The sequence below is a fragment of the Chenopodium quinoa genome, unplaced genomic scaffold (assembly GCF_001683475.1).
Source record: "Chenopodium quinoa cultivar QQ74 unplaced genomic scaffold, ASM168347v1, whole genome shotgun sequence".
Classification (NCBI taxonomy): Eukaryota; Viridiplantae; Streptophyta; class Magnoliopsida; order Caryophyllales; family Amaranthaceae; genus Chenopodium; species Chenopodium quinoa.
Window position 1 is genome coordinate 3,484,750 of NW_018745448.1, and position 23,362 is coordinate 3,508,111.

Consider the following 23,362-nt stretch of genomic DNA (forward strand, 5'->3'; position numbering starts at 1 on the left):
TGCCCGATCCGGGCGAACGGAAGTTGAATTCTTCATATTCTCCTCATTTCTCTTCCTTCCTTCGCCCTGGATGCCAGGGAAATTTTTCCCTCCAGGGCGGACCCGGGAAAATTCTCTACCATCTTTGTAAGCTCCCATGGCTATCTAAAATAAGTCCAAATCATCCAAAAATCTTCATGTGCCTACAAAATCAATTAAATAGACCAAGCCACACTAGAGAAGAGAATATTAGCGAGAAGTAGCTCCGTAGAGCTCAAAAACCGTACGGAAATAACTATAAAATAAGGGTAAAACATGGTATAGAACGTGTACGTCACATTTTCAACGCGGAATTCAGTTTTTAATAAAATTAAGTCGTAAAGTCCGTACGAAGGTATAGACACCCATTTGTGTCTCCCCAAAATCAAACCCAGTGATGAGTAACTTTCACGTCGAATCATAATCAAATGAAGTGAAAGTGTGGAAAGTCTAGTGTTGCGGATAGTTTTAATTTCTTTTATCTTCTCTCTGTTTTTGAAAACTTATTTTTAAGAAAACAGCCAATCCAGTTTGGTTGGTCCATGGTATGGGTCCAATAGTAGTGTAGTTGGATGGGGCTTGACAAGACCTTTCCAACGATATATTATAAGCCCAATTCCGATGAATATTGAGGAAGTTATGGCCAATTTACTAAACTGGGCCCGGTTTGAGCTTTATATACGGCCCAATGATCTAGGGGAGGGCCTAATATATTTTATCATTCCTAATGCAATTACGAATGGTTTTAGTCTTCTAGAATCTTCTAGAAGGTTCTTATCATTCCAAATTCAATTAGCATTGATAAATTGACATTTGTTGACTTTTCAGAGTTTTAATCAAAATCAAATAGTATTTAAGAGGAAATTATATGATTTTATCCTCCAGTACGGTATATTTATCTGACTTTCAAAAATGCGTTAAAATCAGGCTTGGCGCCTAACCCCAGGCCTTGGCGCCTGGAACCAAGCCTGGCGCCTGGCGCTAGTGTTGGTGCCTGGCGCCAGCTAGCCAAGGGTGGCGCCAGCTCTGTTTTCTGTGCGTCAGACTCTGTTTTGTTTAATTTATCTTTTTGGCTGATTTCTCTATAAATATCGTATTAAAAACTCTGTTTTCATACACCAATTCTTACGAATATTCACTTACAATTAGTTTTCAATTCTCGATTCTCTCATTCATTCATCAATTCTTTCTTTCTCTTTTCTAACTTAGCTTTTCATACAAAATTCCGCATTCACAAGATCTAGATACACCTAGCCATAAACGAAGTTGCCTTCGCCCTAGACGTGAAAGGTTTTAATTTCTGAGGGGTTGGTCCCAAATCTATACTTCAATTATTTAATTTAATTGTTTGTTTATTATTTTCCTTGAAGTTACTAACGCGTGTATTTTGTTATTAGAAAGAGCTACGAGGCATCAAAGTAAGTGCTTTAATGGTTTTAATTGATATTATAATGTAGAAATCATGTTTACATTGTTATTATGATATTCCTAGTATCATGTCTAGGGTAATTTTAATATTTAATATGATTGTTGCGATGCTTCCTATGTTCTTCCTAATATTTATGATTGTTAGTATCATGTTAGGGTTAAAGATTTTATTTTTATTGCTTAGTGACATGCTAGGGTTTGTTATTAATCTTGTTAGTATCATGCCTAGGATCTTGCTATTATTATTATTTTGCTTTAATATTAACATGAACATGATTATGATCATAATTGTTATAATTTATGATGATTATGAATATTATTATTATTATTATTTTCATGATGATTATTTTATTTATGATGATATTATTATTGTTATGATTATTATAATTATTATTCATGATATTGATTATTTACTATGTTGCTTGATATTATTTATTTATTGCTTGATCACACCTTTTATGCATGTTTAAAGGGAATTGATACTTGTAATCACGCTTAATAAGATAATTAATAATCTTGTTAGGGTTAATGTGATTATAATTCAAGTGATCGCCAATAATAGATTTATTTGTTCATTAATATTCAACCAACATAGATTAAACAGGTTTAGGGTTAATCCTATTGATTGCATGTTAATTAAAAATTGCACATGAATACGATCAGAATAAAGTAGAGGCCTATTATTAGGGCAGGTTCAATCTCTTTTAGGTTGGATTTGTACCTTCATCCCCGAACCCTTATTTGGTTCTAGACCTTATGGAGTTGACGATCTCTTGGATCGTTAAGGGGTGTAACCTTCACCTTGTGAACGGTTTATAAGTTCCTTAAAAAACTTGTTAGTGACTCTTTTGCTCTATCTTCTTCTCTTTTGGACGCCACCGTACTTTAGTGTATGATCGCAGTGGGGTTCAAGCTAGTGGGATTTTAAAGGCTTGATAATATTCCCTATAGAAGGGTAAAATTGTAATTTCATTCTATTTGAATTAGGGATTTTAAACATAATTATGAATACTAATCCAATTAGGATTTAAAAGAACCTTCTAGAATATTTAATAAGACTGCATTCAATCCTATTTGAATTAGGAATGATAATTCATAATAGGACCTCCTCTCGATCATTAGGCCGCATATAAGAACCAAACCGTGAAAGGAACTGTGTCCTTTGAACAAGTGTACTATTCCATTAGTGGGTTCAGAATTATTAGAAAGCTTATATGTTCAGTAAGGTCAAGTGATCAAAATGCCTAGGTGGAGGCCGCTTCCGATCAGTAATATTAATGCATAATTAATATTACAGCTTAATCATGACTGAACTCTTCGGGTCACACCATTAGCAGTAAACAAACCGACTCGACGGTTTAATTTGGAAGAAATTAATTCGTCGCCCGAGTATTAAATATTTAGACGTCGGTAATTCGAGTTTGGAGCGTCGAAACCGAGAGTCGGAGAATCTCAAATGTCGTGCCAAAATTTAGGATTTGGCGAGACGGGAAAATGCTTCAAGTAACAAGTAAAATCCTAGCCACTCGAAAGGCTAGGAAAGCGTGCCCAATAGGAGCGTGCCACGTGGCAGCAAACATGGCAAAACGCCATGTGGCAGCCACGTTGGCAGCGCGCCACTGTGGCGACACATGTGGCAAGGGCCATGGACCTGGGGCGATGGGTCATTGACACGGGCCAAAATAAAATGGCCCAACCGAACCCAACTTGGGGCTCAAGGTTGGGTGACACATGGTTAGTTCACATTGCATGTGAAATGCCTTGGGGACCAAGTGGGAAAGTGGTCTTCACCTAACCATGTGACACTTGTTACTTGTTCCTTGGTTTATTTAACTAAGGATTGAATTCATCAATCTTTCCATGTGGGATCTTTTTATGAAAAGTCCCACATTGAAAGATGAGTGGAATTCACAAGCTATCCTTCCTTATAAATAGCCAAAGCATGGCATGAGAATTGCTTGCTTGAGTAGGAGTTCAATACAGAATTGCATTGGACAAAACTCTTAGACTCATATAATACTCGGGTTTTGGTCGGACCTCGCTAACCTCGAGGAAAGTCACTAGTAGTTTTTTGCGGGTGGATTTTCGTAGGAGGCTCGTGTATTTTCGGAGCTAAAGCTTTCAAGTAAGAGCCCGACTTTGAGGGCGAAGCACGCTTCTAAGGTAAATTCCGATTATATCCTTTTATGTCTATTTGTTATGCTTTATGGTTTTATTAATTGCGAGTGGTTCTTTGGGTCGGGGTTGTTTCCGCGGTAAGTCGGACTTACCAAACCCCAACAGCGGTATCGGAGCCTCGCTCGTTTATTTTTAAAATCATAATATTTTTCAAGGTGTTTTTATGGCTTAATTTTTCAGGTTTTGAGTTGCTAATTAGATTAGTAGCTCGTTTTATATATTTGAACCTCGTATTAAAGCTATCATCAGCCCCGAACCCAGATTTCGACCCAAAAATAGTGAATTTTTGGTGGAAAAGGCGTTCAGGAAATGGTTTTATCCTTTCGCGGCTCGATTTTTAGCCAAACAAAAAACCAAAAATGCACTTTTTGAGGGATTTTTCGTTTTGACGAAATTTTTTTAGTCTTTCTAACATTGAAAATTAATTGCATATTTATGGTGGTTATGTAATTGGTTCAATACATATTTTATATGCAATTTTAAACCTCTTTAGGTATGATTACTTGGTAATTTGTGCTTGAAAGCTTGGTTTTATTTTTCACATAATTGCAAACTAATTGCATTAAGTGTGAAATTGTTTTTCTTTGAGGCTTCCAAGTACTAAAGATTCAATCTTTAATTATGTTAAGTGATTGAAACTTTAAGTTACTAAATTCGATGAATTTTTGTTAAACATTGTTGATTTAATCATTTTTTAGTTGATTGGAATCATAAAGTTTTTATGATAGAAAATTGTTTATCTTCACATTGGAAGATATATTTTTTCAAGGATTTACAAGTATTAAAGTTGGAATCTTTATTGAACTTATGTTCATTTTTCCAACTCCCACTTATTTTGTCAAAAAAATCAAGATTAATTTAAATTAATTGAATTAATAGTGAGTAATTGCCCTCTTATTTTTATTGCACCAAGTTAAACCAATTTAATTAAAGAATGGTTCTTGGGAATTATTTTAGTTGGATGCACTTTGAAAATTTTATTTTAAGTTAGACTTGTTTAAATTTTCATTTTTGCTCAATGAATTAATTCTAAAATTAATTTAGAATTGATTAGAGATGTCACACAAAATCGGGAATTTATCCCGAGGCACAAGCACGCAAACCAAGGCACAATAGCCATGTGTATCCCTCGACCAGCTGGGCTGCTCTTACAACCCGCATATGGCTGCCGAGGGACGAGGCAGCTGCGCTTGGTGCGTGTGGTGCTAGGTGTGTGCGAAGAGTTGTGTGCTGACTTGGTGCATGAGGAGCGTGCGAGTTGGATGCAAGGCGTAGCAGCAGTGCCAAGCTGCATCACAGCACGAAAGGCCGAGGCTACTAGGCAAGCGCTCAGCACTTACGTGCGTGTGAGCGATCAAGGGTGCTAGCCTTGGGTAGTAGATGCATTTTTTCTCTAGTTTTAATTTTGCTTTTTGGCCGTTTTGTTTATTTTAATTTATTTTAATTATTTTAATTAAAATTTTGGAAGTTAGGCCTTGAGTTTTGAGCGACATTGGCAAAATTTATTTTGAAAAATTTTGGGTTTTACCGGCTTAATTAATTGGATTAATTGAGTTGGATGCGGAATTTAGTGGGAGCTTCAAATATTAATTGCGCTTATTTGCATAACCGGTTAAAACAACTTTGACTAGTTTTAATTAGGCGTGTTAATTGAATTAACCACCTAGATTAGTTACTAGTTCTAGCGTGTTTATGCATTGTTACTTGTTTATCGTTGTAAAATGCATGGGCCATTCACAAATAGTGAAAGGATGAATGGAATGTATATTCTCTCACAGGTTTTATGAAATGGCAACTAGTGGGGCCCGATTAGGATAGAAAATACGAACTGTGATCCGTGATGTATTTTTGTAAATCTAAATACGGTCTGCGAACCGTTGAGTATTTTTGTACCTTAATATTTAGATTAGTCCTAATCGTAGATACTAGTAGTTGCATTTAATTTTGGTCAAGTCTTGGAAGACGAAGCCATGAAGTTGCAAATGAAGACGTTTTGAAGATTTGAAAATCTCAAGGGGTCATGCTAGTTGCCAAATGCATCTCTATTTATGTTTTTCGATATATATATGTTTATGTATATGAATTATATGTTAGATGCATGTTTAGGATTTCGAATGTTGTGATGATTAATTAAGTTCACTTAAATCAACCAACATAGAAATCCTAGGTCCCTAAATATTGAGTAAAACTTGTCATTCCAAAACAACACTTACCAACCGAATGAGGGTAGTGGTGGGCTAAGCCAAAGCGAGGCATCACTACTTCTCCAAGAAACGTAAGGCATACTGGGTATGCAAGTTGGTTTTGGTTGTACTCAACGATATGAGTGATGGAGTCCTAACATGCCGTGGCAGAGTGAATAAATTGCTGAGAGAGCATTAGATGCGACAATTAATTCAACCAAGAGTGGCTTGGAGCCATTAGAAAAGCATTTCTTACCTTTGGAGATTGAGTTTTAAGACAAGCCAAAGCATGCTTAACCACTCTTTGTTTCTTCGGATCTTGGAATCGAGTTATTCTCGCCAAATGGGGACAATTTTAATGCGTGGATAAGACGTTTAATAAGATTGAAGATTTGCACGAATACCTTTTTAATTTTCAAACTTATTAATGTTATTTACTTGATAAATGGTTATACTTTGCACTTATATTTGTAGAATTTCAATTCAAACTGTATTGCTTCCCATGATTGGTAAAGGAAATCTTTGAAAATGGTTCTCAAAGAAAAGTAAAGCATTTCTAAAATACAATTCTCATAAATGACTTTTATAAAAAAAAAGTCCAAAAGGACGATTGGATATCATGTATTCAAGATACTAGGTAGTTTTGATAAAACATGAAGTATTGAGTTGCAAACTCAAATTGTCAATATTGACAACCAACATATCTTTTCGCTTAATACATAGATGAGTAGGACTCATTGATGTAGTAATTCAAGCGTGAATTAAAGGAAAAGATGGAACTTTGTTTTACGGCACATTAGATGCTTAATTATGCATAACAAAGTATAAAAGTCAAAGACTCTTAAAGGAATAGTTCTTAAAAGATTATGAGATAAAGTATGATAAGAAATATAGGAAACGAAGAATGAAGAAAAGGAATAAGATTCCATTTCAACCCATGAGTTCATATTATTGTAGTTAACTTAGCAATTCGTTATCTTCACAAGTATCGGATACTGCTTGAGTGTTCCACTTTGAAAGTGACCTCAAACTATTGAAAATAAGCTAAATTATCGACTTACAAGATAAGAATGAAGCAAGTGGTGCTACATCAGTTGTGTAGACGTATGCTTTGTATAAAGACCTTTAAGCTAAGGTCGGAACAAATAAATGGTTATTGTGTTCCATAATCAGCAATTGATCCGTTTACACACGGAAAGACTCGCATTCAAAGCAATGAGCAATAGTTGCAAATTTATTTGAATGTCATGGTTGTCTAAACCATAAGTCAAGAATGCTTGATTATAAACAAACATTTTCTTAACATGATAAACTGGCAAAAGCTCAAAGTCACGGGCATGATTTGCGTTCCAAACATCTATAGCAATGTCACATTGACAAGAACATACTCAAGGCTCTATTAGATAGGCTCTTGATAGTTGATCGATTCGGAATCGTTTTAAGACAAGCAAGTCTTACTTGTTGAAACCGACAAAGTAAAGAGCTATTGTTCTTGGTATAGACAATTGACTCCGAAAGCTAAAGAGGATTCATTTACTTCAACGTTTCACAAAGAATTTGAAAGAATATGGCTATATTCATCAAATGTGAACAAATTTGACCTTGAATAGTTCAAGAGTTCAGTGAAGTACATAATCAACTTGGCAAGATACCAAAACGTCTAGATTAGATCGAGCGATGTTTGCTTGAGCCAAGCGTGACCATCACAAAGTTATGAAATTGAAATTTTCATAAATAACTCCACAAAGAACATAGTGTGTTTTCACGGAGACCTCGATGCCATTTAAAAATGACTCGAACAATGATGAATCACATCCTTTCCTATAAAGTTCTTAAGATTTGCACGAAGGACTAATGTTACACTAAACAAAATGTCAAAGCTAAGAAAAGACGCCATATTCAATTATGGATAGAATTATCTTCTAAATGTCTTTTCAAATATATGTCTAAAACTCTTAGCCGCAGTGGGAGTTCATTGGCTTAATGGGAGCTAAGTGACTCAGTCGGATCTCACCAGCTTAGCAAGAGCTAGGTGGTTGAGTGGGAGCTTAATGGCTCATTAAAGGCTAAGATAGCTCAAGTGGGAGCTAACTGTTTGTTTTACAACGAACTTTTACCCAAAGACAATATACAGGTCTCTTTGTAAGCATTCAAGTGAGACCATGGGCATTCAAGTGGGAGCTAACTGTTTGTTTGAAACTTGATTAATTTGCATAAAGGGTGAAAGACCCATCGATTGCAAATAAGTTTTCCAGTAGAAAACTAACAAATGTGGAAATGTATATGCATACATAGCTAAATTGGATGAAAAGAATACAGTTAAATTCACGGAGTTGATTTTAATAAAAACCTATTCACCAATCTGAATGCTAAAGTCTTTTCGTGATTGTTTTAGCAAAATTACTCATATGAAATATGGAAAAATAGATACCAAAACCGCCTTCCCAAAATAGGATTTTGGAAGTGACTATGGAATAGTCTAAGGGTTTTAAAAATCTAAATAAATGCTAGATTTAAAAGAAAACTTAAGGAATCCGTCATGGGATTAAAGGAAGCATTGCATATAGGAATTGGAACGTGTTTTCTCATAAAGTTAATAAGAGGATTGACTTATGGAGAAACATAGAAATTCTCATGAATAAGAAGTTTAGTGGGAGAAAAAGTAAAGGTCTAACGAGAAGTTTACGAACTCTATTGTGAAACAACAATCAAATGCTAAATGTTTAGATTTGAAAGTATTTTGACAATGGACCAAGCTGAAGGCGATACTTAGTATACATATTGGAAATTAAGTTCTATGGTATAGACATAATTAAATGTTTAAATGAGTAAAGGAATTTACTATATTAACCATGAAGGACTTTGAAAGGCTTTCGACCCATATGTATAAAACTAAGTAAATGTTGGAACTAAGTATAAGCTACGCTAAATACTAAGTCAAACTAGAAAGACTCTAGTAAGAGACTTTCAACCATATCACATAGCGAACAATTTAGCAAAGACTCAGTGAAACTAAATGAGCTAAAATGGCAAATTGATGGAATAAGATTGAGAATTACTCTGCAATTTAATCCATCATGTACGTTGTGACATGGAATCGTCGCAGGACTTACTTGCTTAGAGCATGTGAAGTATGTATGAAGCACTAATCAACCTAAATCTATGTATTAGATCGTTAGATTATGGCCAAGAACATCCAAAGTACTTGGATAAGTAACAGGATGAGTTCTTGACTTGTGGAAACAAATACGATTTGAGAATTGATGTTGCAAGCACAAACCTTAACAAGGATTAGATCCTTAACAAGGAAGTCGTTTATAAGCACGAGCTAACAATAAGTCGTGGCTTGAGAATGGTAACATGGACGTGGATCCATGTGTAATGTGCAGGAATTTAAGGAAAATTTCCATGATCACAAGTGATTAGGGTATCCCAAATCATTGTGAGCCGTTTGGAATGAAACCCAAGCAAAGCATCATCAGGAAGTCTACTAAAATATATGTTGAGAATATTGTTGCCTTAATGGCGATAATAAAGAAGATGTTCTATGGAAAGTTCGTTGCTGAAAGTTAATGATTGTAGGTCGTCAAGTTGAAGGTCTCAATCATGAAAATGAGTGGGAGCCATCACTTGGACAATAAATCCTAAATCACATATAATCCATGACACTCTCAAATTTTATCATCGTATTATGAAAGTGATCTGTAATGAAGATGCTAAGATTAGCAAAGTAGTTATAACTAAACCTATGCAATGAGTGAACGACAACATTCACTATAATTGCATGAAAGAAATCAAGCATATTAGATATGGGTGTGATTTCTATAGATGTTTTATAAAGAGTGATACTCTTAAAACATTCGGAAAAACCATTTATCATAAGATGAACCATTTAGGTTTTGGAGTAATTTAAAATTTCATGCAATTTTATCACTCCGCTTGCTATTTAATTGTGGTTTAGAATTAAATAATGAGTCCATTTGATTATTGGAATATTCAAAATAAGGTATCAAGACCAGTCTTGGTAAGGAAACACCTATTAAGTGAACATTGAATATTATATTCGAAAATTATCCCTAATCAAGGTCATTTAAACAATGGACGATTAATGACCAATTGAGATTAGTGTGTAGTTTGATTTATAGCACTGTTTCTTGTGCTACAAGGACATGATTGTCATAAATCATTTGCACAGGTATTGGTTTAGAACCATACTGGATCAACCTATGAGAATACTTTAAGAGATTAAAAAAAATCGTCAAAAGTATACTTCTCATTATGGCTAACGGAACCTATTTCCTCGACCATGAGTATTGTGAGCTTTCTTATTTGAGTACTAGTTCGCTTTGATGTAGTCAAATGTCTGCCGTAATAGGGGATTATAACGGCAACAATCGGGCGGCTAGGTCCTCTCAGTAAGAGGAGCTACATTACAAGACTGGGAATGTCCCCTTACTAAAATAGGGAAGATGTCTTTGTTGTATACAAGGCCTCTCGTAGAGCGAGACTGTAAAAATGCATGGCCGTGCTCGGATGGATTTTAGAAATCATCTATTTATTGACAGTTGGACTCGAAATCGAGAAAACTTCTAGATGTAATAAGGATGACGAAATAATCTTACCTTATAGTTCATGAAGAGACATTAAGAGACATAGGAAAAAGGATGTACACTAAATGCGCACTTGTCCGGAAGGACAAGTGGGAGATTGAAAGGAATGGTGTCCTTCGAAAAAGTGTACTATTCCGTTAGTGGGTTTAGAATTATTAGAAAGATAATATATTCAGTCAGGTCAAGTGATCGGAATGCCTAGGTGGAGGCCGCTTCCGATCAGTAATATTAATGCATAATTAATATTATACCTTAATCTTGACTGAACCCTTCGGGTCACACCCTTAGCAGTAAACGAACCGACTCAACAAATTAATTCGGAAGAAATTAATTCATCGCTCAAGTATTAAATATTTAGACGTTGATAATTCGATCTTGGAGCGTCGAAACCGGCCGTTAGAGAATCTCAAATGTCGAGCCAATTTAGGATTTAGCGAGACGGAAATATGCTTCAAGTAACAAGTAAAATCCAAGCCACTTGAAAGGCTAGGAAAGCGCGCCTAATATGAGCGTGCCACGTGGCAGCACACATGGCAAAACTCCATGTGGCAGCCACGTTGGCAACGCGCCACTGTGGCAACACATGTGGCAAGGGCCGTGGACCCGGGGCGATGGTCATGGACACGGGCCAAAATAAAATAGCCCAACCGAACCCAACTTGGGGCTCAAGGTTGGGTGACACATGGTTAGTTCACATTGCATGTGAAATGCCTTGGGGACCAAGTGGGAAAGTGGTCCTCACCTAACCATGGGACACTGGTTACTTGTTCCTTGGTTTATTTAACTAAGGATTGAATTCATCAATCTTTCCATGTGGGATCTTTTTGTGAAAAGTCCAACATTGAAACATAAGTGGAATTAACAAGCTATTCTTCCTTATAAATAGCCAAAGCATGGCATGAGAATTGCTTGCTTGAGTAGGAGTTCAATGGAGCATTGCATTAGCAAAAACTCTTAAACTCATATAATACTCGGATTTTGGTCGGACCTCGCTAACCTCGAGGTAACGGACCTAAAAGTCGCTGGTAGTTTTTGCGGGTGGATTTCCGTAGGAGGTTCGCGTATTTTCGGAGCTTAAGCTTTCAATTAAGAGCCCGACTTTGAGGGCGAAGCATGCTTCAAAGGTAAATTTCGATTTTATCCTTTTATTTCTATTTGTTATGCTTTTTGGTTTTATTAATTGCGAGTGGTTCTTTGGGTCGGGGTTGTTTTCGCGGTAAGTCGGACTTACCAAACCCCAACAAACCGGACCCAGTTTAGTATTTCGGCCATAACTACCTCATTATCTATCAGAATTATGCTTATAATATATTGTTGGAAAGCTCTTTTTGATCCCTATCCAACTACACCATTATTAGACCCTTGTTATGGACCAAACTAAACTATATTGGGTATTTCATAAAATAGAGTAGGTTTTCGAAAACAGAAAGAAAGATTTTTATTAAAACTAACTGCAACATTAAACTTTCTACACTTTCACTTCATTCGATTATGATTTGACGCGAAAGGTATTCTTCACTGGGTTTGGTTTTAGGGAGACACAAATCGGTGTATACTGTTAATTTTCGGAAAAAAAAAATTAAATGAAAATATAAAAAATTGCCACTTGTCTTCTCCTTGTTTGTCAATATGCTCGTGTGCGGAGGTTATCAGTGACTTGGAAGAAGGAGTATCCTCACCCCATGAGTCACCTTTCACAGTGGTAAGCTAGCTCCAAATAGAAGAGATAGTGTTGTGGGGAGGATCTTGAGTCACCCATTGTGGGTGCTCTTAGGGCTTGTTCTCTGCAGATTATTTTCAGTTCACTTCAGCTCAGATCAGCTCCAATAAGTTCAGCTAGTTCATTTCACTTCTTAATATCCTTCTCTCAAAAAATATTCACTTCATTTCAACTCAGTCAATCAGAACAGGCCATTTATTACTACTACGATTTTACGAAATCTTACGGTTATTGTTTCAATTAATTACAATAAGTTCTATCCAATTATATTATATTTTTATTGATAAAATTTGTATCTTTGATTATTTGTGCCTCATCTAGGCAACTCGAACAGGGAAGAAAAGAGTGTGGTCCACAAACAAGGCTTATGAGCTTCCGTCCCAGAATCATACTCGCTCCGTCCCCTTTTAATAGTCCTTTATGGACATTTTTCACGGGAATTAATAAATACAAATAAGAATATTTAAAGTACATCGAAAAAGTAAATTGACATTGGGTATGCAAAAAAGTAGAGAGAGAAAGTAACAAATGTATATTGGATAACAAAATTTATATGGGAAAGTTAAATTTGCCCAAATATTGTTGCAAATTGGAAGGAATTTTGGTAAAAATTTAATATTAATGATTGTTGGACAAAGCAAATAGGGTAAACATTTTGGATTAAAATTTGTCCATAAGGGACTATCAAAAGGGGACGGAGGGAGTATGATAACAGGATGAGTAGCCCCTTAGCCTCATAAAATGCATGTTTAACACTTTTTTCTTTTATCAAGTTTGGACTCTTACATGTATTATTTGGTGAGCTAGATATATTTCAACAATTTTTTTAAGATTCTAACGAAGTTATATAAGTTAATCAAGTTAAATTTGCACTTGCGTTTTATCCTTCCATTGACCCATTCGAAACACTCAAATCTATACCTTAGATACATTTCAACAATTTTTGTAAGATTCTAACGAAGTTATATAAGTTAATCAAGTTAAATTTGCAGACTCCTTACTTGCTTTTTATCCTTCCATTGACCCATTCGAAACACTCAAATCTATACCTTAATTGCCAGACACAATCAAATGTGTCAATTGACCCTTAGAGTACTTTCATACAAGTAGAGAACATATAAGTAGGCTAATTAACCATACATATTTTTCTACTAGTGTTATAAATTTATAATAACACATATTGCCATAAACAATCAAATGTATGTGTCATCAATCCATGTAGGATATTTGACCCTTAGAGTACATTTGTACAAGTGAAGAATATATATAAATAGACCAATTAACTATTTAATAACTCACATTGCCATACACAATCAGATGTGTCAATTCATCTAGGATGGTACTTAAGAATACATTCATACAAGTGGAAAACACATATAAATAGACTGATTAACCATCATATGTATCTTTAATAACATAGTAAACATAATAAATTAATCAGGGATATAACACAATTGCTGACCTTAAACCCGATATAGGAAGAATACTATAGTCACTAAAACCAGCAACAGTGAATATATTCTCCCATTCTTGTTTAGTTCGTTCTTGTCCTTCAGTAACGGACATCATCTCCATATCAAATAATAATTGAGCGTCATCAAAGCCTTTGTAATTGTCGGTTTGAGGATCCACAACTATATCAATTATAATCACTTTACCTCCTTGTTTTTTGTTGGGAATTGCCTCTTTGCATTGTTGCAATATCTTTATGCAATCAGCATCACTCCAATCATGCAATATCCACTGCAGATTTTTTAGTAAAATGCACTGTTATTACTCATAATTTTTTTTTCAAAATTATTGATACGTTTTGTGGTTTGACATTATTAATAACAAATTTAATTTTAACTAGATTATAATTCATAAATAGAAAAGAAAAATATAATTACTCCCTCCATGTTTATTTAAGTGTTACACATACCAAATCTGACCGTGTTTTAATAAGTGTTACACTTTTTTTTTGGCAAAAAGTTCCATTAAAATACTATTTATCTTTCCTCTCATGTTCTCAACCCAATCGCACTACTACTTTTTTATTATATCTCTCCTCTCACATTCATTACTTTTCAATAAATTATTAACTCCACAATTTTTTTTTACATTTTTTATACTCCAACTACCCCATCCATATACCTCTTATTTTGTTTAAGTCAATTAAATTGCCTAAAATTATGTGTCGGTCAAAATATAACAATTAAAAAAAATACGGAAGGGATTAGAGATCACCTATTCACCATTAAGTTTAAGCATTACAAACGTAATTAAGTAACATGTTAGCTAATGTACAAATTTGTTTTACAAAAAAAATTAAGGAGAAAAAAAAAGTGAAAAATAAAAAACAAACAAACAAACTGTTGTGGTCCATCTATTTATAAGGTCAAGTTGCATAATATCTATCAATCACACAAATTCACAATTTATGTACGCACATTTATACATATATACATCCACAAGTGCCCAATGCTCATGTTTTTTCATCAAACAAGAAGAAATGTAGTGTTACAAAGTGACATTCCATTTGTCTCACTCTAATTCGAACAGTTTTGAATATACAGAGTTTAAAGTTATGTTGTTGTATTTTGAGTCATTAGTTTTTATTATGATTTAAAAGTAACTGTGAAAATAAAGGTAAATATTAAGCTTGAAAATGGTTCTAAGAACATTAATACTCCACTCCAAATAACATACGTTTTGTTTTTTTTTTTTTTTTTTTTTTGACGAGACATAAGTTGTTATTAAAAAAAAAAAAACAAATGTATTCGTTATTAGAGCCGGCTTTACTTTATTTTTATAAATAGAATACATGATAATTTATACTTATATATTTGGAGAATTATAATTGTCTGATTATTATAACATATCATGGTCTCAGTAGATACATATAGTTCAAATATTATAAACATTGTAAGTGGTGTAATCATAAGGTTTGGACTATCTATAAGTTATCATTACTAAATTATAAAATCATAAGTTATATTAAATATAAACAGAACTTTCCTATGTTAGAATGACTACTTAAATAAATCAATATCTATTAACTATTGCTAAAATAGAGTATGCTGACATCACTACTACTCGTGTGTCGCTCTTTTTATAAATTTTTTCCCGCCTAAATGCAATGATGATGTCAATTTTTTTTGTAGAGCTATCATATTTAACATTTTTGAAATTTAAATATTAGAAGCTTCAACATTACAACTAAACCTATCAATTTGTTGTAGAAAATTGAAACAATTTTAAATAATACAGTAATAAATGACCTCTTACATCGAATTATGTATTAGACGACGTTAAATAAAAACTATGCCATAATTTTGATAGAAAACTAAAATTTTAAATTACATTTTTTAACATAATTCTTATTTATATTCATGTATAATAGCCATTTATTTTTGAAAAAATAAAAAGTGCAAATATGTTTTATAAAAGTCATGCTTTAACCTAGTCTATAATAGCTAATACTAAAGAAATTACCCCGCTGACATCATCACTGCCATGTGTCAGCTTCTTATTTAAAAAAGTCCATCCAAAACTTTAAATGACATCCTTTATCTTCTTCTTCTCCATTTCAAGATAAAGCTAATATTAGAAAAAGCTAAATTAATAATATATTTTCCTAAAAGTTTTTATTACATTATTTACTGACTACAAAATTTCCTATGGAGGTGAGAAAAAATAAATTAATAATACGAGTAATGAAATTGATGGTTGGTCTCATTCGTTATCCTTCTTTCCTATATTAAACTTTTTCTACATACATAAGGTTTTGTGTGAGTCCAGTTTCACGTGAGTCCAATTATACTCTCATCCCCTACCCACTGTCACTGCTCAGTCTCTGCCGGCGACCTTCTCTCTCCCAACCAACCCCGGTGCTGGTGACCCTCCCCCACCTTTTCTGGCTTTTCAAACTTATCGTCACTCTGAATTCTGAAACAGAATATTTGAAGTTATTGCCCCAGAAAAAGCTTCGATTATCTCAAACCCCATTACTCTCTAAATTCAACAAGATTTTAAGAACCCAAATTCTCCGCGTTCTTCATTCATCAATTTCCCATAATTAAAGAAACCCAATTCACAGACCCCCCAACTTTCTCTCTGCTATTAAAACTTACAGGGTGGGTTTTTCTTAATTACTTTACTAATTTCTTTTTTGTTCTTCTTTAATTTGCTCCTGTTCTTCTTACTATAGTGGATACCATATTACCTTCTACTTTGTTCTCTGCTTCATCTCCTATTCTCCTTTTCTATCTCCTCAATGTCTTCCCATCGTTATCAGCGTGCAGTACTACACTGGATGAATTAACGGTGGAGAAATGGAGGGTCTGTGCTTTGGCAAAACTAACCTAATATATATCTGATATATATAACCTAATATCTGATATATATATATCCTAATATCTGACAATTAATGTAATTTCTGATATTTATAATCTAATATCTGACCATTATAATTTAAATTCTGATAATTAAAGCCTAATATCTGACAATTATAATCTAATACCTGATAAGTATAATCTAATACCTGATAAGTATAATCTAATATCTGACAATTATAATCTAACTTCTGACACTTATAACCTAATATCTGACTATTATTGTCTAATTTTTGACAATTAAGATTATTTTTCCTCAAATTTTTTTTTCTCTTTGTATGACCGGACTCACGTGAGTCCGTTCTACACAAAACTTTTACTTCTACATATTATTAGTGATGATGTGAGTTTGTATTTTCTACCCTTTATTAATTCTTTAAAAATTTTATAATGAAACAAAACAACTAAGCTAATATAACCTGAATATAATGCTAACATTTCATATATTTTATTTTAATTGTGAAATTAACTAGAATACTTTTTTTTACGAGAAAATTAACTAAGATACTTAACATTGTCTGTTTAAACTCAATTGATCTAACAAGAGAGAGATAATTATTTATTATTTTTTCTTAAATTATTTATATTACACACATAGGGTAAAAGCTTTACTGCTAAAGCCGCGCATCGCATGAAACTAAACTAGTATAATACTAAAACAGACACTAGGAATGACACATGTCACTTCCTGGTTCTGTTTTTTCCCTTTGAAATCTCCCCTTTTTTCATAATTTTATTTTCCCTTTTTTAAGCCTATGCCACAAACTATAATCTATATATGAAACATTTACAAAATCTTTATTATAATTGTAGTAATTTTGATTCACATACTTTCTATATATGTAATAAAATATTTTTCCTATTTGTTATTTTATATCTCTAAATAATACCTCTGTATGATATATCTTTATATAGAAAAATTAGTTATCCCTACATGTTTTAATAAGTGTTACTGTTTGATTTTTTTTCACTATTCATATAATGACATAAACTTGATTATTTTACTAATATATTAAAAAGAATTGTCGTTGTATAAGACATTGTTGGATTCGTTATAATGTATACTTTTATATTATAAATTTTCCTATGGTTTTATTAACATATAATTAGATAAATTAATGGTCAAAATCGTGTCTCGACATACGTATTTGGTCAAACTGTAACACTTATTAAAATACGGAAAGGATACATCAATAATCAATAACTATATACTAAAAAAAACACGTGTAATGACACGTGTCATCTCCTGGTGTGTCTTTAGGTTTTTTCTTTTTTTTTTTTTTTTTTTTTTTGAAAAAAAATCTATTTAAGAAACAAATCTCTTATTTATATAAAGTAATAATTATGTACATTAAAAAGATCTTTTTAAAAAAATCTTATTAACAATTATAAACTTACAAAGAAAAATAAAAAAAAATATTCCTAACATAAATTGTGACATGGAATAATTTTTTTAATAGAAAATACGTACTTTATTATGTAATATGTATTACAAGATTATATATTTTTTTCTTTGATTTTATAATAGAAGTTTCATGTTTAAATAATGAAATGCAAGTATCAAATCAACTACATATGATAATTTTGTTATTTCTTTGAATAATTTATGATTAGGATTATTGAAAATTACATAACCTAGTGATATTAAAATAGACGGTAAGAATAACACAAGTCACTAATTAGTGTTGCCTTTTCCTTCCAAAGTCATCTTCTTTCTCTGTTTTTTTTTTAGTCAAATATTCTTAGAATAATATTTAACATATTAGTATAACAGTATAACATTCCTATTTGAGCACCATAGTTTTATCATGTAATTATAATAATACAAAATAATTCATGTCATTCGTATTATATAAAATATGTAAAAATTATCACAATAATATTATTTTAAACCATAAACTGCTAATATAATTTTCTAAGTTAAATCATCAAATTAAATACATTTAAATTCTACATGTAAAAATGACAAATTTGTGAAAATTTTCTGTTATCACTTTAAAGAAATATTATATCAAATATGATTTAAATAAATAAATATTCTTTTTAACAAAATATATTACATTCTAGATCACATAGTAAAATACATACATTATAAAGAGCATTGTAAAAGATGCATTGAAACTTTGAAATTTAAATATTTAAGAAATGTTATATTTTTATAGTTATTTATTAATTTTTTTGACGGGATATATTTTTATATTTATTTAATCATGTAATATTGTACTTTTTTTATACTACCTCCGTTACATATTAAGTGCAACAAACTCATGTGCACAATTCCCAAGAAAAAACTTCTTAATGGTTGTTTAAGAAAGTAAGGGGCATATGATTAAGAGCATGAGAGAGGAAATGAGAATATTAAATTATTCAAGGGACTCCACCTTATCACCACTACCTTGCCATTCTCGCGCTGGTAGCAACACCCACCAAGGCACCAAGCCACCATAATCAAACTTACTACCCTCAACCCACCGCCTTCAAGGTCACTGCCCTCAACCCACCGCCCTCTACCTCACTGCTCTCAACCCACATCTCACCACCCTCGACAAACCCTCATTGATGTGTCTATTTTATATTGTATTTTACCCCCGTCCCTTGGTCGTAATTAGTAGTGTTTTTGGTTCTTTAGAGCCACTTTTATTACTAATTGGTGTTTTCTAGTGTTTTCGTAGATTTGGTTGACTTTTGCAGGGATTTATGCTTTTGGAGTATTTTCCCGAGATATTTTGGAGCAATCACGAACATTGGAGAAGCACGACCAGAGTTTATAGCCCAGGGTCGGTTAGAGCCATCAAACCGGTGATTAAGGGCTCGGTATAGGTGATACCGGGGAATTTGGACCGAGTATTCAAGACCCAAAGAGGAAACCCAGATTGGCCCGAAGAATTGGAGCCCAATCGAAGTCCAAATAGTGGCCCGAATGAGCCGCCCGGCCAAAAAGGCTAGCGCCCGGAGGCGCGCCCGGCCGGGCGGGAGAAGCTTAGTCTGGAGCCCGGTTACGCGCCCGGCCGGGCGCGAGATTAGTATTAGAGTCAAAAAAGGCGCGCCCGATCGGGCGGTGCCTCGCCCGATTGGGCGCGTGTTTTATTAGTTGATGTTTAACGTAGTTTTAATTTGTTTTAGCTTAGGATTTTTGTACGGAGTATAAATACTCCTCCGTAATACGTTTTGAGGATCTCTACTTCTTCTCTTCTTCTTCTTCTCTTTACTCTTTCTTTACTCTCTTAATTATTCTCTTAGAATTCTTTCTCTAAACTTTTGTCCTTAATTCTTCCATTAATTCCAAATTACTTTTGGTAACAATTTCTTCCCCTTTAATTTCAGTTATTTTATTTACTCCCTTGATTATGCTTTTACTTATTTATTTGATTAGTTTAGTCATGATGATTTGTGAGTAGTTTAATTTCTAGGGTTTATGGGGATCTAATAAATAATATGAAGGGGTAAATTATTGTTGTTGATTATCAATGCTAGATTAATTTCCTGTTGATTGATTTAATGCTCTGTGACTAGATTAGGCCTATCTTTTATGCATGAGTTTGACAATATTGATTCAAGAATCGAGAGATGAGAATTAATGTTTAGGTCTAGTTTCAATAGGCAAGTTAATTTATAAATGGTTAAGTCAAGATTCGAGAGATGAGATTTAATACCGGTAAATTAATTGTGTGATTGTAATACACAGAGAGAGCCCATTACAATCTGGTTAATTGATGCATTGATGATTGACTATTATTGATTTTATTTTGATATTGCATGATAATTTCTTGTTGGATTGTTTTAATGTTTTACAATTGCGGCTTGTAAAAGTATAGCAATATTAAATTGATGAATCGAGCAGATGTTAATTTGATATTAAAGGCTATTTTCAATAAGAACTTAGATCTAGTAAATTGCGAGAGCCTGTTGGATCTATGTTGATTAATAAATTGCGAGAGCCTGTTAATCATCTTATTTATGCAATGTCAATGATTGATTACTATGTTTTACCTTGGAGTATTATTTATTGGTGAACCTATGCCCTAGATCCTTCCATATATTGTTTTCTTCCTATTCTCAACCTTAGTACTTTAGTTTCATACTCAAACATAAATATTGGTTACTTAGATAATTTAGATTATAATAATTAATTAGGAGTAAAAAGACTTGTTTCCCTGTGGAGATCGACCCTACTTCCCTATCTACTTTAGTTAGAGGATTTAGGAATTACTTTTGATTAGGGGATACGACTTTACCCTGTTACTCATCGACCACCGCCTTCAACCTCACCATCCAAACAACCACGTACCATCGAACACTCCGACAACATTGTCGGCAATTGCAAGCCGCAACGAAACACTAAAAACTTACCTCCCCACCCTACATCTACCCGAAAATCCACCTCACTCACCTCGAAATCACCTATAACCGATCTAAAATCAACCCACCAACCCCGAAACTATCCCACCTACCCTCAAAATCAACAGATCTGACTAGAGCGGGGAGATGGGCAACGGCTGGAAGGGGGTGAAGGGAGCCGGGTCCAATTAGCGCTAGAAGGGAGTTGCTTTTTTATTAGGCATGAAAAAAGGACAGTTAAGGATGACGACAATGTGGTAGTTGTGGTGGTGGTTGTGGTTTATGAGGGAAGGGAGAGGAAACGTGGTGGATGTGAGAGAAGATAACGAAAGTTGGTAGTTGTGGATTGGTGGTGGTGGCTCAGAGAGATGAGAGAGGAAGTGTGTTGGTGTTGGAGGCTCAGAGAGATGAGAGAGGAAGTGTGTTGGTGGTGGACTGGTGGTTAGAAAGGAGGAGAGAAAATATGGGTTACAGATTTAAATCTTAATGAGGGATGTTAAGTTAAGTTAGTCAATGTATTAAATTGGATTAATTATTTAACAATATTTGATTTAATGTATTAATTGAACTTTAGTAAGGGTATGTTAGTAATTTCAGCCAAAAAAATTTACTAAAAATGGAAAGTACTAGTTTGTTGCACATAATGTGTAGCATCCCTTTTTGGCAAATATTGCACATAAAGTGTAACGGAGGTAGTATGTAGTATGTGGTATAAACAATATTGAATCAATTAAAGTTTTAAAATTAAACAAATGCAACAATCAAGATAATTTAATTTATATAATACTTTATTAATAAAATTCAAGAAAATATGTTTATTCTATCATGGTTTGACATACGAAATTGAGTACAAATGGACAAACTTTATTATAACCCTTTTATTGTTGTGTAGTGTTTATAATAATTTTGTTGATTTTGTACACAAATTATTATGTATATTTTTACATAAATAATGCTTAATGTATATTTTTGCATAAAAAAGATTGATATATATTACTATATATTTTTATTGTTATTTATGATTTATTATTATTTATGATTAACATAACAATAAATTAAGTTTTAGTAATAACTGCATATGACATGGATCCTAAGCTAGTTGTTCATGATTACGTGTTGATAATATATGTAGGCCTTTATATAATAAAAATAGAGGAAAATGACGTCTTGTACCTTAAGTAGGATGGCATCAGTGCGAGGAATAGCCTCAAACATATCACCAGAAACAAAGTTGACGTTACTACCATCCTTTTGTAACACTCCAACCACTTGTGGTAACTCAAGTACACTGCACTTCAACCATGGGAAGGCCTCAGAAATGGCCTTAGCCGTGGCCCCGTTACCGCCACCGACATCGATCAATGACTCAATTCCCTCAAGTAAGCCTTTAAAAAAGTTATTGGTTACCACCAAGCTTGTAACAAAACGAGAATCACTTTCCATGGCTTGGTTAAAGAAATCATTAAATTCCGCATCTTGGCCAGCTAATTCCCAAATACTCTTCCCATGAGCAATCCGGAAAGGATATATACCCTCACTTTTGAACCAACTACTTAAATGATGAGATGATTTTATAAGCCGTGGATCAAGCATTCCAAGGGCAAAGGGAGCTTGCGAAAGAGGGTGATCTTTCAACAGTAGTTGGGAGCTCAATGTAAGAGCAAGTCCTTCTTCGCCGTTGGCTAAAGTTTTCATACAGAAGAATTTGGAGGATACAAGAAGGCGCATCAAGCGCGAAAGAGAAGTAAATTTGTCAGGGAGAATAGGAAGTGAATTGGCAAGCTCTTTAAGAGTCATTGGTTTGGCATGTTTATGAATGGTGTCTGGAATGCCAAGTTGAATAGCACATTTTAAGGCCATGGATTTATGAAAGTAGAAAACATGACTCCATATATGTGCTTGAGCCTCTAGTAGTTGCTCTTTTGCTTCTTCTTCGGAGTAAATTGCTGAATCCATTTTTTTTTTTTTTCTAGAATTGATTGATATGTTGGTAGCAAGTGTGGATACCAATAACTTTATAATGACCTGAATATAACTTTATCTATAACTATTACTACAGTAATTACTGCTTACACTATCTACCGTCGGCTTCTTATAAAAATTTTACCGCCAATACTATTAGTGACATTATTCAACCCCCCCCCCCCCCGCCTTTTCGTTCCAGATAAATCAACTGTTTGGAAAGCTTTTATGATTAGGGCTGTACACAGTTTGGTCTGGACCGTAACCAAACCAGACCAAACCGTATTTTAGCGGTTTGGTTTGGTTTACGGTTTATAAAATTACGGTTTGGTCTCGATTTTTTTTGTAAATATGGTTTATGGTTTGGTTTGGTTTTGCAAAAATTACAAACCAAACCAAACCGTAAACCAATAAACCGTATTTTTATATTTATATAATTTTTCAATAATTTTTTTTTATATTATATTAAAAAAATTAGAGAATAAATAAAAAACCATGAAAAATAATAAAAACTATATCGTCAATACTCTATAATTAATGACTATAATGTAG

General features: G+C 33.5%; 1 protein-coding gene across 1 annotated transcript; it reads right to left on the reverse strand.

Moving 5' to 3' along the window:
* Positions 1-13,301: 13,301 nt before the first annotated feature.
* On the reverse strand, positions 13,302-22,895 carry LOC110713806 (trans-resveratrol di-O-methyltransferase-like). Its single transcript, XM_021892246.1, has 2 exons — positions 22,022-22,895; positions 13,302-13,880 (listed from the first exon to the last, which is right to left on the reverse strand). The coding sequence occupies exons 1-2, from the start codon at positions 22,802-22,804 to the stop codon at positions 13,575-13,577; spliced, it is 1,089 nt and encodes a 362-aa protein (XP_021747938.1). The 5' UTR covers positions 22,805-22,895; the 3' UTR covers positions 13,302-13,574.
* Between the last annotated feature and the right edge of the window lie 467 nt (positions 22,896-23,362).

What these genes read in the sequence shown, in the direction of transcription:
- LOC110713806 (XM_021892246.1), bottom strand. Translation starts at nt 22,804, where the DNA reads ATGGATTCAGCAATTTACTCCGAAGAAGAAGCAAAAGAGCAACTACTA. An exon ending in CTGATGCCATCCTACTTAAG is followed by an intron (nt 13,881 to 22,021) that starts GTACAAGACGTC and finishes AAAAATCTGCAG; the next exon opens with TGGATATTGCATGATTGGAG.